This window comes from Eptatretus burgeri, chromosome 5, assembly GCF_056783735.1.
Source record: "Eptatretus burgeri isolate ZD-2024b chromosome 5, Ebu_testis_v1, whole genome shotgun sequence".
Classification (NCBI taxonomy): domain Eukaryota; kingdom Metazoa; phylum Chordata; class Myxini; order Myxiniformes; family Myxinidae; genus Eptatretus; species Eptatretus burgeri.
The window spans coordinates 100,966,490-100,984,346 of NC_140965.1; the positions used below are offsets into that span (position 1 = coordinate 100,966,490).

General features: G+C 44.8%; 2 protein-coding genes across 3 annotated transcripts in view; both read right to left on the bottom strand.

Annotated features, from left to right (window-relative positions):
• LOC147027062 (uncharacterized) overlaps positions 1 to 17,857 on the bottom strand; it is a 514,850-nt gene that overhangs the window by 63,520 nt on the left and 433,473 nt on the right. The gene's annotated exons all lie outside the window — the stretch shown is intronic.
• LOC147027063 (uncharacterized) overlaps positions 1 to 17,857 on the bottom strand; it is a 209,948-nt gene that overhangs the window by 40,225 nt on the left and 151,866 nt on the right. The window contains exon 7 of the mRNA XM_085883227.1: positions 8,630 to 8,840. Coding sequence (XP_085739353.1) covers positions 8,630 to 8,840 — 211 coding nt within the window. The remainder of the gene's footprint in view (positions 1 to 8,629; positions 8,841 to 17,857) is intronic.

Genomic DNA, 17,857 nt, shown 5'->3' on the forward strand with positions numbered 1-17,857 from the left:
CACATCGATCCTGTCGACCAAGTGTCGTTGGAATCCATCCACAACTTTTTTGAGATACCTTGCTATATATCATTTTTGAGCTATATATCATTTTTTTGCTATATATCTCTCAATGGTGAAGAATCATTAAAAAAAATTCCAGTTGCCAGATCTGAATCCAGATCTTCACCAAAATTTAACCACTTCCTCCTTCTCAAACACCCAATTTGCCCACAAAATTTCATCCGAATCCGTCTACAACTTTTTGAGATATGCTGCACACAAAGAAACAGATAAACAAACATGAAAAAGATGTCGTGCAGAGCATGATGCTTGTAAAATCCACCTCCCCCTCTTCAAAGGTTGCAATGGATACATCAAAATGCCCATTCCATTCAAATTAAAATTGACATTCTTAATCAAAGCTCAGGTCAATCGGATGAAAATTTATTGTTTTTCAGATTGAAATTGATTTCAGGAGTTTGACCTTGAGTTGACCTTTGACCGCAAAAGTAGTTGTTTTTCAAATTCACTGATGCACTATGCAATTGCTGCTTCATTTAAGTTAATCAGATGAAAATTGATGGTTTTTCAGAAGAAATTTGATTTTACAGGTTTAACCTTGAGTTGACCTTTGACTTTTGATCTCCAAAATAGTTGGTTTCCCAATTCAGTAATACACTGTGCAATTGCTGTTTAATTTTCAAGTCAATCGGATGAAAATTGACGATTTTAGAAATATGACCTGAAGATGACCTCTGACCTCAAAATCAACAGGCTTCTCAGTAGATACTACCTCCACAACTATGTGAAGTTTCGTGAAGAACAGTTTAAAATTGTAACTTGTTTGAGATTGACAAATAATCAAACACAGTTTAGACAGAGTAACAAAATCGACTGACCAATATACTTGAAAAATCTTCAATTGTGCAAGTAAAAAGAAAGATGTCATGCATAGCACGATACTTGCGAAATCCATAAAACAAATTTGACCTTGAAATGCTGGTCAAATGAATTGACCAAATACACAAATCCACTTCAAATTTCAAGTCAAATGGATTAAAATTGACAATTTTAGAAATGAACGTCGACTTTTTGGCTTATGTTGACCTAGTGATTGAGCTATGTTGACCTCAAAAATACTTGTTTGCAGAATTCAGCGACCTGATATGCAAATCCTCTTCAAATTTCAAATCAATGGGATGAAAATTGAGAATTTTATAAATTCCACCTAAGTTTTTGACCTTAAAAAGAATTGGTGGTTGAATTCAATGACCAAATATGCAACTCCTCTTCAAATTTCAAATCAAGTGGATGAAAATTTAGGATTTTAGAAACCCCACCTCAGTTGTTGACCTTTTGCCTGTGTTGACCTTTTCGTCAATGTTGACCTCAAAAATAATTGGCTGGTTGAATACAGTGACCTGAAATATAAATCCTCTTCAAATTAAATGATTGCTTCCTTTTGTGTTTGTAATAAATAATTGTTTGTTGCTATTTCCAACCTGTCTCGGTTGTCTTTTCCTTTAATGGCCCGATGCAGTGCACAAGTAAGGTGAGACGGGATGTTCTACCACAATACTTTGCTTTATCAGCCAGCGCAGACTCACTGTAATGCTCGGCAGTAATGCGAGTGCGCGCTGAGGGCATGTGACTCCAATAAGCCAGCCGTCCACAAACAAGCCGGTAGGCGACATGGCTGCTCGCTCTAGATGGAAAGCTGGCCTACGCGACTAGACGATATTCATGTATATGCTATCAATCAATTTAGCACAATAAATATGATTATCACAGCCCTCTTAGTTTGCGCCCAGAAACCCGCCTTGTGAAATTTCAGGCATGTTTCCAAAGAGACTCTAACAAATGGCAGCCCTGGTAATTCCATTTATCTGTTCGCTAAAATTTTATTTTTTTATATGATGCTGTAAGACATTCTCCTTGGGGACAAAAACGAACAGGTCCCTCGGAGGTCCAGTTTCAGAGGTATTGATTTTTTGTACAGTCCCCAATAAGTGTACAATGTACGATAAAGTATTTTAGCTGTTGCGAAGCAACGGAGGTGTGCATAGCAACCATTCATTTTTGTGTACATGCTAGCCACATTGTACACATTTCACCCAAGTTTCATCAAAATAACACTCTTTCTCTTGGCGATTTTCGCAATTAACCGTTTCTGAAATGTTTGACATGTACTCGCCCAAAACTTATCTCCTCCTACAAATATTTTTTGTTAGGGCTGCAAATTGGCATGAAGGGAGCTAGATAGATTGCGCACAGAACTCTAAGCTTCGATTTTTCGATTTTTTTCGATTTTTTGACCACTTTAAAGGGCTGTTGCTATGCCGTTGCTCGGGCCCGGGGATCCCATATTCGAAATCACACGATTCCCAGAAATATTGGTCCTACCTACCAAATTTCATTGGAATCGATTGAGTGGTTTAGCCCCTCGGCTTGACCAAAGTTTCACGGACAGACAGACAGATGGAAATGTCCAGAATAAGGGTGCTCTAAGAGCAGACAATAAGGTATCACACGAAGTAGTGTAACTCTGCCCGGATTGGCTGTCAATCGGCTTCTTGGTTGCCTAGCAACCTGCCGGTGCATGGAGTCATCTGTGCCTGGCGACCTCAGGACCGGGTGTTCGGCAGGGACTTGAGTGTTTCCCTTCATGGCAAGCCTCAAACCCCAGATCTGCGACAATATGGTAGGGGAGGGATACCAATTCTCTTTATGTAAATATGCAGCACCTTCTAAAGATAGTTTGGCCAACTTAGTTTGGGGAGGAATTGACTGTGATTGGTTGAAGGCACTTATGTCACCATATGGCACCATTTTGTTACTAATTCCCTCTGAAAATAGAACCTGGAGCGGAGTGCTGTCGGAGTGCACCGGAGCACCGCGCCGGCACCTCAGTCCATCCGAGACAGAGCTTAGCTCCGTAACAGCATAAAAAAGACCCGTGGGAAAATCAAATTTCCATTTTAAAAACAAAATTTGTCAACGTTATTTATTTACTTATTTCTTCGATGCTATCATGCATTTTTTGACATTTAGATTTAAAAAAGATGTATTCAGTAGTCCCTCACAAATGCTAGATAGGTTTAAATGTTGGACTCGGTGGCATTTATAAGGCCAAATTCACCTGCAAATGATTTACGTGTACTTTTTAACATAAAATATTCACGAATGCTGTGGATGGTTCGCATGTGAATGATTTACGACTTTCCATGACGCATTTACCACTTTGTTTTGATAGCTCTGACAAGTCTCCCCTCCCCCACATCCTCATTTTCCCCAATCTCTCATCACATCCTCATTTTGCATCACTCACACTCATTCTTCCTCATTCCCTCCCTCTTTCCTTCATCTTCTTATGCTCAATCTTAGGCGATGGAAGCTGACAGCATGTCAGCATTTTACAGCCATGTGCATGTGTCATAGTGCACACGTTGACATAGCGCACGTACCAGCCTTCCTTGTCTCCGCTTCAATTTATTTTCTTTGAGAAGTGTTACCGCTTACAACTACAGAGGCATTTGCACAGCATTTAAAATCGATTAAGTTGAGAATCTGGTGAGTAGTTTGGCACTTACACCTCTTTATTGTAGTACATATAAACATCTAGTATTGTAGTATCCATAAACAGGGCTGTGTTACATTAGAAAGTGGCGAGCTGTCATTTGCCAAGCCAGACTTCTTTACCAACCACTTTAAAAGCCACTTGGCAAGCGGGGAAAGCGATTAAGGGAGGTGCTTGGCAAGTTTGGTAAAGGGGGTTATTGGTGGATTGAGAAAGGCAGAGGAGAGAACGCACTGATGGGTAAAGGAAGAGAGATTGAAAGTAGCGGGGCGTGGGAGGGGGTTGGGGGGGAGGGGGGAGGGGATTGGGGAAGGGAAGACATCACACAAGGAAAACACAAACGAACCTCAACACGTGCCACCCTAACAACCCTGAGACTAGGGGCCAAGGACTATCTAGACAGACTAATGAAATAATTAATCTTTGGGGCCCCTAAATGTCCATGTATGCTCTCCCCCGGGGTAAGTTTCCAATATATATTGTTGCAGAAATGGCCCTTAGTGTGTTATTAAATATAGGATTAGCCCAGATCCCCCATTAAATGCATGTTTAGGCAGGTTATTCGGTAAATGTACGTTACATGTGTGTCGTTACATGTGTGTAGGAGGCGTGTTTTTGTTTGTGCAGTGGTGGTGTACCGAGAGGTTCTTCTTCTTTGTTCCCCTCTCCGAACGAGTCTCCACCCAGTGCTCTGAGAGGGTGTGGCCTAAAGAAGCGAGGGCCGGAAGGAAAGGGTGGAACTGGGAGAGTGTCGAGTCTCAATCTGCTGGAGTAGCAGTCGGCTGGGAGGCGAGCAGTCGCCGGGAAGGCAAACGGTGCCGGGAGAGCACCGAGGTGGGGCTCGATCGGCAGTACAAGGGACGGCTGTGTCTGTTTTGCGATTGGCTTTCGTGAGGAGCGAGCCGAAAGAAAGGCAGGGAATTGGCTTGTTCTTTCATTGGCTTGGCACGGTGTGTATTGAGAAATAGCGAGGCCGTAAATTGTTCATTCGGTCCGACGGGCCTTGGTAATCTCCGCTCGGGTTACACACAGTTTTGGCTCGGTAACGGCTCGTTCCGCTAGAGGTCCGTCGAGGGTGTAAATTCCCCGGTAGCTTTGTCCGCGTGGATAATTAGGTATATTGAAGTTTGGCAATTAACCCTACCCCACGCGGTCAAATTATTGGCGATTCATGGTGCAGTAAGGGACCCGTGCCTTTCGCACTTATCCAAAAGGCACGACCTCAATTCCGGTGTGTTCGGTGGAGCCGACTCTACTGCTCCCTCTAGCGGTCGTGCTCTCCACCGATACCCGGCCCCATAACAATATCACACGTCGCTTCGCTGATGGTAATTCTAAAGGGGGGAGAAAGAAAAAGAGGGAGGAAGAGAGAGTTGGAGAGAGAGAGGTGGGAAGAGTGAGCAACAAAAGTGAAAAGGTGGAGGGGAAAGGAGAGAGGAGGAAAGGCGAGCGAGGAGGGGTGAGGAAAGGGAAGACAGTATGAGGTGAGAGGAAGGGAAGGCAGATGTGTGGTGGAGTGTAATAATGTCTGAAATCCATTTTCACTGGTCATACTATAATCACGGTCCTATCCAATGGTCGCGAACACACACCCTCCTCTAACGGGCCCCCAAACTCGAGACACCACCAGCTGCCAGGGGTGAGTTACCTCAAGAGAAGCTGCAGTCACCACTCCTCCAGACCCTCATCCATACACACCTTCCCCACCCACAAAACCCCAAATGTCACTCCCTCCCCCATGGTCATACAATTCTCCACCACTTGCAATACACGCGATGGTGTACCTCACCTGCCATGGCCTACATACACACTAATCATCAACACACACTCAAATAAAATGCAATTCTTAATTTACAATGCACACATTTTAACCCTTTCCACCCAATCCACATGTTTCGCTCTCATGGCCACTCTGACCCGTCACCCATACTAATTCCTCAACTCACCTACATATCCCCAATATAGTGTAGTTGATAATAGAAAAATCGTGCAAATTATGATACAAGCATCAAATTTGGCATTTCTGTTCTGCAGGGCTTTCTGATCAAATCTGCCCGATTGGCCATTTGAAAATTCAAATTTTGAAAAAAAAAAAAATTATTATTTGAAGTCACAGATGGCTGAAATTCTTGAAGTGCAAGTGAACATCCCAGACAGAGAACCAAGAGGAGATGCAGTCATCATTGATGGCTCAGCACTTATCAATGCCCTACCTCCACGCACTTCAAACATATTTGTTGACTATGCTAAAGAAGACATTATCCCAAAGGTGGAATCCTATGGTGCCAGGAATGAGAGGGTGGACGTAGTGTTTGATGTGTACAAGAAGTCAAGTGTGAAGTCCGAGGCAAGGTCGAAAAGGGGGCAAGGAATCAGAAGAAGACCCCAAGTAACTGGAGAAGCTTTCTTCGAGATGACAGCAACAAGACTGAGCTGTTTCACTTCCTTGCGGAAAAGATGTGTGAAGCACAGATGACAAGCACAGTCATTGTCACAAAAGGAGAAGATGCCATTAGCAACACAAGGAAGTCACTGGATGCTGTGTCTCCATGTTGTCATGAAGAAGCTGACACTCGAATATTTGTACATGCCAGGGATGCAACGACGAATGGTAGCAAGTTCATTATCATTAAGGCTAATGGCACGGACGGACGTACTAGTCATAGCAATATCTGTACTGCCATCCTTACAGGAACTAGGTCTTGAGAACACGTGGATTGCCTTTGGCCAAGGAGCCAAGGCGCGATGGATTCCAGTCCATAAGGTAGTTTCTGCAATAGGGCCTGAGAAAGCCAGAGGGATCCCATACTTCCATGCGTTCACTGGATGTGACGTCGTGTCTGCCTTCCATGGTAAAGGGAAGAAAACTTCATGACAGACTTGGAACGTCTTTGATGATGTTTCTGAAACATTCACCAATCTCAGCCAGCATCCAACATTGATTCGTGATCTTGACCTTTTTGAAGTTTTTTTTTTTTTTTTTAATTTTTCAAAATTTGGATTTTCAAATGGCCAATCAGGCAGATTTGATTAGAATCCCCTGGAGAACAAATGTGCCAAATTTGATGCTTCCATCATCATTTGCACGATTCCTCTCACAAATTGTCGTTATCTGCCCCACTAATAGCAAAGCATGGTGAGTCCTGACAATGGGGAAAGGTAAATTTAGTCAAAATCCAATCACCACTGATTGGCTCATTCAACACTAGCATTGCCTGCTGCAGCCATTCTTCCCAAGTCACCCATGCCAATCAAACCAAGGACTCTCTTCCCAAACTAAGAGCCCATAAATCATAGTGGACCATCTGACGAAGGTTACACAGTCCTCTCTGGGCCTTCACAAACACTCAATAACATTCACCAGATGCTCCATTGGTGTCTGGTGGGCTGTATTCACACCCAGCAGCCCATGCGGATCGACCCGCGTCCATAGACCTGTGCAGCATGGCAGGTCACCACATGGTGGCTGTCGCAGAGCCTCAGGCAGAGGCTGCCAGACTGCATGCCTGGGCAGTCACCTTGTCAGTCTCTGACTGGTCCTCAATGGTGCCTCCACCAAAGCACAACCAGCAACTCCTCCCCCTAGTGGTTCTGATAGTACACCATGATCGGTGCCCAGAAGGAACCACCTTGGATCCCGGGAGATCGCAACCCCCTCCAGAGTCCAATGACCCCATCAGCTTGAGACACTTGATCGGAAGACACACCGATGGACAAGGGATGCCACACTCCACTAGACTCCCCGTGTGGCCCGGGTCGTGCCACAGCACCCATGGTCGGACCCCACATCCAAATTCTGCCAGTGCAGTTCCCCAGCTGCCTAGCATAACCCAATCTCGATGGCGGGGGGGGGGGGAGGAAATTCCCCACGAGGCCGACCCCCTTAACCCAACCCGGTCCAAATACCGCAACCTGTGGATCAATTCCCACCAAGGCTGTTCCACAATGAATTCCCATTTAAGTTTAAAATTTCTGGTCGTGTGTTTCCAAATGTGGCTGCATATAACCCCATGATTAATACCAGGCTTTTCTGCCCCCTCCTGCAGCCACTGCTTGCCTTGAGCCACCCGCTCTTCCAACCTATCTCCATTGTCATGAGTCACCAACTGCTCATGACTCACAGCTCCTACATCACACAAACAAGTGTGTTTAAAAACCGAATTGGACTCAGAGTGACACAGGCTCTTGGTGGCCTGTCTCTTTTGCAATGCCCTACCGTTACATTTTTTTATTTCCCGCTGCCCCGTGGTAGCTAACACACACCCATCACGTTGCAGAGCAACAACCCTGGGTGCTACGTCGACCCTGACAGAGTCCGTCCTGAACAACTTGGGTACCGACACAACCTCTGCCAACACCAGCTCACATACTACAATGGACGTGGACTTGCTTTACAGCGCGAGCTCGGACCTGCACATCAGCAGTCTGGCCTTGCTCCCACCAAGAGCAGGCTCACCCATCACCCCACACATCGCAGGCTCGGGCACCTGGCTCGCCGGCTGAGGTTTGACCACCTGCATGTATTTCGCAGTCGGCATCGCATCACACCCTGTTTTTTTGTTCTCCCAATTCATTGACAATGGATGAGAAAGATCAGAGATAGAGGAGAGTGTACATTCATATTCGCTAACAACATGGTGCCAATTGTTTAGTTTGATAAACTCGATGGATGGAATGCACTGCAAATATGTATGGCAAAGTGTCAGTCCAGAGGGAGGGGATTTTACAATTCATACTAAAATACACACATTCTGGGGGAATAATCCTGTTCAAAAGGATGTGTTCTTGGCTTGTGTTGGTAAAGCCTGAACATGTTAAGGGACCTCCTCGCATGGTAGTGTCGCTGATTAAAAGTGTGATTCAAAACTTTAAAAAATATATATTTTGTGCTTGGATCAAATGAGGTATTGATATGGATAGCAGAAAAAAATCCATAAAAATCTAAAACCATAATTATTAATTTATTGATGCTTCATATCTTCATAGCTATCTTTGCCATGTCTACTTGTCAATTCATAATGCAAATGCAAACAATCCTGCTTTGTTCTTTAAATAAATACACTCTGGTACCTTTGTCATTGCAGTAGATCTCTGATTCCTCAGCATTTGCAATATGGCAGAGTATTGCTAAACTCATCATCTTGCATAGAATGTCTCGCCTGTTCACATAATCTGCAGTGATTTCCATCACCCCCTCCTGTCGCAGTGTTGCTCGAAACTCTAATTTTAAGCTGATGTGGAAGATAATGACCATTGCAAGACGTTGGATGTCTCTGGTGTCCTATAACACAAAAATCGTTCAAAACGAAATGCATTTAACACATTTCATTCAAAAAGTACACAAATTAAATAACGCTGTTTTAAACTGGGGTTGGAAAAAAAAATTTTTGAGTCAAAATTGTTTTCCACCAGAATTAAACAGAGAAATACTTCCATCCTTCTCACTGTAAATTCCATTTTGCAAAATTATGTGGGATACAATAATATATTTCCTTCAATAAGATGACTGGAAACATGTATAATATACAAAATTCAGATTAATTTCTATCCTGATAAACAATTTGTTTCGATTCACCAAATATATTTCACCAAATGCACCAAAAAATTGCTATTTAATTCTGCCACCGAAGGTGAACAATGGTTATATGTTTTCATCCCTGTTTATTACTTGCGAAAATGAAGATTCGCAAGTAGAGGGAGTCCCCGATTTACAAACACAATGTGTTCCTGAAAATGTGTTCTTAAGCTGAAGGTTCAGAAACTGCATCCAGAAATCCCCTTTAAATACATGTAAAAGGTGATTAATGGGTTCCAGAACACAAATTCAACCCTATTGTTTTGTTTTTTTATATAAAACGTTATTAAATGTAATTTTAATATAAAAAAATGAATAAACTAATACTACAAATACAAACAGTAATAATAATAACTAGAAGCATGCTTTATAACTGCGAGCAGTTATGGCCAGGTACCAAGCTGCCCTGCATTGATTGGACACCTGACCCATGACGTCCTCTTTAGTGAACTGAATTCAGAATGGGTGGTCGATCACATCGTTAAAGGTTAACATTGATCAGATAAGGTTTTTGTTATTCAATGTGGCTGCGAGACCATTTGACCAATGATGTTGAAATTTTCAACCAATATTCCCCATGCAAAAGTCGATCAAAGTAAAATTTTTATTTATTTACCTGATGCTGCTTAACTTAATGATGTGAAACTTTGCAGTTATTATCCACTACCCTTGCTGCATATATTTTATTGACTCCTCCACCGAAGGTGGACAGAGGTTATATTTTCACTCCTGTCTGTCTGTGTTTGTTGGATTCGCTAGATATCCCTTATTGTCGGGTTTTCCGTCTGTGTGTGTGTGTGTGTGTGTGTGTGTGTGTGTGTGTGTGTGTGTGTGTGTGTGTGTGTGTGTGTGTGTGTCTGCAACGCGAGGCTCCACAGCACAAACCAGCAAACCGATTTCCATGAAACTTGGCGAACAGGTGCCATATGGGCTGGGAGTGTGCACGTTTGAGTTTCGTTGCTAAGCAACCACCCGTTGCTATGCAGCGGCCGAAAAAACCGCGTTCACTATTTTCAATACTTGTCCTACAGTTTTGAATGTGGAGAAACGAGACTTCGGAATTAAACACTTCGAGATATTTCGAAAATTTTACTCGAGCCGATTTTTGATTTAGGTTTTATTTTTCAAATGGTAGTCCTTCAAAAATAGGGTGTCTATTTACCGTCATTTTTTATGAGGAGTGCCAGTTGGCAAAATATGCAATAGGAAAAATCTTGTCAGGCAGAGGAACAATTGAATGTGAACCAATACATCTTGGCAATGAATCTTCGTCGGTGGATCGGTCAGAATGAAAAGCATCGTATCCAGCGCTTCGATCCGAGTGGATCCCTTGTCACCTACCGGCTTGTTTGTTTGTTTGTTTCTTACTAGCAAATTCGAAGATTTTTCAAGTATATTGGTCAGTCGATTTTGTTACTCTGTCTGTTTGTCAATCGCCTACAGGTCTCAATTCTCAACCGATCGTCATGAAACTTTACCGAGTTGTGGAGGTAGTCTCAACTGAGAAGCTGATTGATTTTGAGGTCAAAGGTCAAATTTCTAAAATCGTCATTTTCAATCTGATTGACTTTAAATTTGAACAATATTTGCATATTGTGTCACTGAATTGGGAAACCAATTATTATTTTTGAGGTCAAAAGGTCAAACTTCTAAAATCATCTATTTTATCTGAAAAATTGTCAATTTTCATCGGATTGACTTGAAAATTAAAGAGCAATTTAATAGTGTTTTACTGAATCGGAAAACAACTATTTTGAGACCAAAAGGTCAAATGTCTGTATGAACACAATCCTGCCGGATGTTGCGGTGACAGAACAGGATGACACAGCCAATCAGTTTGTGAGCATCCTCACCCTCCAGGTGGCGCGGGTTGCCACGCGGGACGCCAAAGTCCAGGATCATCATACCATCCATGAGGTTAAAAGGGACAACTCGACCTTTATGCTTCTTGCCCTTCCAACATGGGGGTTCCCCCCTACGAGGTCAAACTTCTAATATCATCACTATTTGTCTGAAAAAGAATCAATTTTGATCCGATTGCCCTGTGCTTTGATTAAGATTGTCAATTTTAATCTTAATGAAATGGACAATTTGATGTATCCATGAAACCCTTGCAGAGGGGGGAGGGTAGATCCGGATCTGGACCTAAGAATTTTTTTCATGATTTTTCACCATTCAGAGATAGGGCCAAAAACGGCATGTAGCAGGATATCTCAAACAGTTGAAGACGGATTTGGACGAAACTTGGTGGACAGCTTGGGTATGTAACAAGGAAGAGTTGACTTGATTTTGGTGAAGATACGAATCCGGATCCGGATCAGAGAATTTTTAAAGTGATTCTTCACCATTAAGTGATAGGGCTAAAACGATAAATAGCACGATATCTCAAAAAGTTATCAACAGATTTGGAATAAACTTGGTGGATGCATTGGTGAGGTAACACAAACGAGCTAATTAAATTTTAGGTCAGGTCCGAAATCAGATCATGAATATCAGTGGGATAAAAATGTTAACTAATCAACTTGGTGGAAGTATGCCCCCTCTGAGTGCCCTTCTGGTATTGTGCTGAAGCATGCAAAGTTCCTGCTAATATTGTGCTTGCGCAAACTACGAGAATAAAATAACCCAACTACTATCCATCTACTCGCAGAAAAGAAGCATGCTAAGCTCTTGCTTATATTGTGCTGTAGCATTGCTGAAATTGTGCTGAAGCATCACTTGTATTGTGCTGTCGTATTGACAAGCTAGCACTTGCTTGATGTTGCTTCTCTATGGCAGCCATCTGCCACAATGACAACCGTGGTCTTCCATGGGCATAAGAAACAAGCACGCCCCTTGTAGATCATTGGAATTGCCAGTGTCATGGGTGCTGGGCAAGGACACCCTGGGCAACATACTCTGCCAAGCAGCCAACGACTGCCCCTACACCATGAAAATTTTTTGCCACCCCTGTACGTTGTGTGTTGACCGTCCTCAATAGCGTTCCAGAACAATTCATGGAAACGCTTGAGGACACTTACTGGGTGGGTGGGACCCCCACCTGAGTGGGACATAACTGTCAGCCAGATGCTGCAGCAGTTGGGTAATGAGGCAATCCATCAATTTCCATACAGACACTTGGGTGCTGGCTCTCTTTGCTGACGTTGGTCCCACTGCTTTGGTTATCACCACTGATGTGCATTTTCCCAATGAGGCATAGACTATCCGAGATCGCAATGGTGTACTGATACAAGTGGAACACCCAGCTGAAGAACGGGATGGGCCGGCTGGGGCCAGCTGAGGCCAGCCATGCCCGACAGCATCCATCCGAAGCAGCCTGCAGCCAAATACTGTGAATCCTCCCTCCTCCCTTTGCCAGAGTGCGCAACTGTGGAACCATTAAAGAACTTGCAAACCTGGTACAGCAATTCCTACTGCCTTATCTCAGGTTCCTGTGCAGTTCATCTATCACATAATTAGCTGGCTTGGGTAGCCGTTCCAGCAATGACATATGCTATTACTTTGTGTTGAACATTATGGGAAATATTGGGATGCAGTGGGTACAACTAGGAAAAACAATGCCACCTAAAAGAGAACTGTCCTTGGACAAGATCTGTTAATACCCCACAACCCTGACTGAGCTACTAGCCAAAGCTCAGGGAATGATGGCACTGGGGCAAATACAACACCAGATCATGGACAGGCTGTACGATCTCTGTGATGTGCATGGCCTGCGGATGTGCAATGATGAGCATCGAATTACCACCATCGTTCCCGCTTGTTCCAAAGGAGCTACAGTTGCTGAAACAACCGCTGAAATTGCTGATGGAGTGCTCGGCAACAAGGAAGACTGAACAAAGGGGTGGAAACACAAACCCAGATCAAAGAGCACCTGGAAGTCCGATACAGCAGCATGCCGAGATGCTGAAGCAAGTGGAGGACAGTCCTGCTAGTAGGGGGGAACCCCCATGTTGGAAGGGCAAGAAGCATAAAGGTCGAGTTGTCCCTTTTAACCTCATGGATGGTAGGATGATCCTGGGCTTTGGCATCCCACGTGGCAACCCGCGCCAACTGGAGGGTGAGGATGCTCACAAACTGATTGGCTGTGTCATCATGTTCTGTCACCGCAACATAGTAACGGTTGTCGGTGCCACCATGGGCATCAAACCTGCAGGTGTCGGCCAAAGAGGTAAACCACTTCATGGCACAGGACTGCCACAACATAATACAGGTAAATGATGGTCACCACATTCCTTACACTGGACTCACCCCCACAAGGGGCCCATCTGCTAACTGGCTTCAGTCAATGGTTATGAAGTCTCAACACTTTGCTGGATGGGTGGGCAGATATATGCTGAACTGATGTACGAGTTGCTTGCTGCAACTGACCCTGAATATACATTGGGCCTGAGTCTATGGTATAACCTCTTCTGCCCAAGTAATACCCGCACTGAATTGCCCACTTTTGACCCCAGCTTCTGCTACACAGTGGGCTTCCACCATCCCAATTTCCACCCCTTGCAACATGATTCACCTGGGATATGGAATATCCAGTCGGTGGATCTGGCCATCTGGGCCAAGCATTACAGTAGTAATAGGAGACTACTACCCACAAGGACAGCCACACCAAAGTTGGGCCGTGTGGCAACCCTTCCTGACCAGCAGATGCTCACCCTGGCCACGCTGCAGGAATGCCTAATCTTGGACAGCCTATAAAAAATAACCTGTTATAGTAGCTCGGTCCATCTGGGTGGAGCATTTGCACATGTAAGCCGGAGTGGACGGGTGAGTACTTGGACCTGCTGTATAGGTCTACACTTCTGGACTATATGCGCTGACACATCTACTAATATCCTCCTCTGGCAGTTCAGGACTGTGGTGAATGGAGGGTCGTGACGTGTGATCACATGTTGCCCGGCTCGAGCACAGAAGAGATAAAGCTGAGGTTCGGCTCGGCCGCGGGGTTTGTCCCTGGGGCATTGCCGTTTTATGTCGGCGGCTCACTTGGTGCTCATTGAATGGTAAGAATACTGATTGATATATAATACTGATTTATTTTGCGGTGATTAGTTGCGCGTGTGTACCTTACTGCTTGTACTCCATGCTGCGTCTGTATTTCCTGGTGTGCCCATAGAAGCGGCTTCAATCAAATGGAATAAAGCCTAAACTCTGAAGGTTCTTCTCTCGTCCTCATTTCAAGGACAATATTAATTGGACCAATCGGATGGAATTCAATGGCTTGCGCATATATCTCACAGTCGTTCCAAAAGTCGTTCTAACAGCTGCTGCAGGAGGAATTCCCAGCCCTCTTCCCACACTACACTGCATGCTTTGCAATTTACGAGAAGTATGTGAACACCATGGTGTGCCTGATACTCCAGATTCACCACTGCAGCAATAGCTGCTGGAACACATGCAGTGATGCCATGGTCCCCCATGCGCACAGTGCACTGCTCTGTAAGTCACTGTGTTCCCTCCACAGCTATGGTGGCCAAGGCTACGCCAACACGTATCCTCTGCTATGAGGGCTGGAGGGTACTAAGCTTGCGCAATGTGCAGCTCGCTCCAAAGGAGTTACAGTCGCTCGTGTGGGACTATGTTGTGGCCCCCAAGTACGTCCTCATATACTGAATGGCCATAGGTCTCCCCCAGATGGCAGAGCACAGTGTGGCACAATTAATGACTTGAAAATATATATATACATGGTGACAAGCTTCTGATCTCTATTGTTCTGAAAATATAATGAGTAGTATTTATGGCACTGATTACGGCCGCAGTCGTCGGAACAACAGTTCCAGCAGTGATGAGCAAAACCTCTCTGAATATGCAAAAACGACATACTGTATATGCAAACCCTTTCCAAACATGCAATAAAATCATACGTCGACAGAATGTTTAGCCGTTTGCAATCTGCCTTCACAAATCTGGTGAACACCCGAAAGCCAGTTATCACAATCTATGCAGAACAAAATGGACCCTTAACTTCTGGTAAATATGAGTGGCCCTTCAGAAATGGGGCTTTGCGTATGGTCCACTCTAATACTGGTGTTACCATGATGGCATCAGGCAGAGCACTTTGCATGGGACTGACTGCAATTGGAATTGGAGCCCAATCTGGGACATTTTCACCATCTGGGTCAGCTCAAGTTATTTTGGTTGTCAATGGAACACCAAGAATACCCTACATCATGAATAAGCCCAAAAATAATCTCACTGGCATCACACCCTTTGACCCCACCACTGCTGACTCCAGCAACACAACCTTTGACATGCCCTTCGAGCTTTCTCTTGGAAACCGCATTAACTTCCAGTCAGGCAAGATTGTTCTGATGCCACTTGTGCTGTTGCCTCACTCCTAATTGAGCTTGAGTTGTAGTTGTTATACCCCAGAAATATAAAACAGCCTTGCTTTCAGAATCATAGGTTAGGTCAGGTCAGGTCAGGTATGGGAGCATGCGCCGGAGCAGCCTGTCGCTGTATCCGCTTTCCGCCGGTACTCCAGGAGCCTCAATCTGGCCATCCACCAAGCAGATGCCTGGCCCATCTCCATCTCTTTGAGATGCTGATCTTCCTGTTGCAATCACAAGGCACGTGGTTGGCACATTGACATCCTCCACTCACGAGGCTCCCTTGCTGAGAGAATCTGGTGAGCAGGATCAGCATCAGGAAAATGAGCCACATGACCATACAGGTAACAAATCTCATTTGAGTCTCTCTCAGCAACCACTAGTTAGACACAAAGTCTCACCAGAGATAGCCAAGAATTCTCCAAAGAGACTTGTTACGAAAGGAATGAAATCTACATCTCAGATCTCTGGTAAGAGTCCAAGTCTCACATCCATAGAGCAAGACTAGAAGCACCAAGGACCTGAAGACTCAGACTTTTATCATCCTGCTTTGGTACCGACAGCACCACACCTCACAACGCACTGAATCCATGACTCCCCAGGCTTGACCCAGACATCTATTGACCTCTGGCTCACATCCAGCAGAGACATGAATATCACTGCCATCTCTCGGTGACCTCAACATCCTCAGCACAAAAAGGTACAGACAAGATAGCAGCATCCAATATGTCATTGAAAGCCTGGATCTTAGTTTTGACCCACAAAACTTGTAATCCCAGCGGCTCTGACTCCTCATTCAGCAACTTGAGGGCCCCAAAAAGGATATTCAGTGTCTCTGCAAAGATGACTGCATCATCTGCGAAATCAAGGTCAGAGATATTGACATTCCCAAACGATGCATCGCAGCTTGATCTCTCCGACATCCTCCCCAGAATACAGTCCGTACAAGTGCTGAATCGTGTGGGAGCCAGTACACACCCCTGATGAACTCCAATCACAACTGGAAATGAGTCAGAGATGGCATCACCACATCTCACAGCACTCTCAGTACAGGAGTGGAGGTCAGACATCATATTGATCAGTTTTGTGACATCCTGTGAAGATCAAGAATCCTCTTGATGGTATTCCGATTCACCGAATTGAAGGGTTTGCAGAGATCAACATAGGCTGCAAGCAGCCCGTGCCAAAACTCTTGCCTGCATTCGGTGAGGATCCGAAAGGCAAGGATACGGTCAATCGTTGACCTCTTTGGTGTAAAGCCCATCTGCTCTGGGCGCTGGTGATCAAGCAGATGGTGGTGAACCCTATCAAAAATTATCTGAGCAAAGACCTTGACGGCACTGATAGCAGTGTCACCCCTCGGTTGTTGTTGCAGTCCTGGCGATCACCCTTCTCTTTCCAGAGGGACAAGAAGGCCCCTCTTACAATTAGTTGGGATGATGTCTGTGTTCCAGGCAGAACACAGAACTGCATGCAACGACATGAGTACAGCATTTCCACCAGCCTTGAGAAGTTCAGCATGGATGGCACAGATCCCAGAAGCTTTACCCCCATTTCAACCGGTTCACCGCAGCCTGTGTTTCCACAAGGGAAGGTGGATCACAGTTGATTGGAGGGTCAGCAAACGGGATCGTAACACCCGACATCCAACTCAACAGCTGGTGGATCAGCCTGTTAGAGCCGCTCAAAGTAATAGGCCCAGTGGGCCTTCACGTCCGACTCCTCTGTCAACAGCCCACCACCTTCTGCTCAAACTGCAATACACCGAGGGACAGGCTTCGATGAACGCAATGCATGAAATTCTCTGTAAGCAAGACGATAATCACTTGACCACAGGTGATGCTCTACCCCCTCGCAGATTCCTTGCACAAAAGCCTCCTTGTCCACCCTCAACGCACGCACAGTTTTATGCCACAATTCCCTGATCAGCTCAGCTCTGCCATTAAGCCTGGTACTGTGACTCTGGTCAATGGTATCCAATGTCCCTTGAGAGAAAAAATTCTTCGTCCTACGGAGAGTTCCAAGACATCCACCGGCAACATCAAGGATGGTGGGCTTGAAATCACTCCAGAATTCAGGACTCCACAAAGCACCCAGATCCCCCAATTCCCCACTCAGCCTGTTCACAAACTCATCAGCTACCCTCTCATCCTTGAGCTTGCCAACATCCAGCTTAGGTTGGGATGGTACCATTCTCCCGGATTTAAGTTGCAACTTCAGAGTTGCTACCACAAGCCTGTGGTCGGTATTGAGGAACTGAGCACTCCGGTGGACCCTGCAGTTCTGGATCATCTTGCAGTGACCATCAATGAGCAGCTGGTTATTCTCCTTTTCCACACCATCAGTGTTTGAATACCAAGTCCAGCAATGAGCCTGATGTGCTGAAACCATGAACCA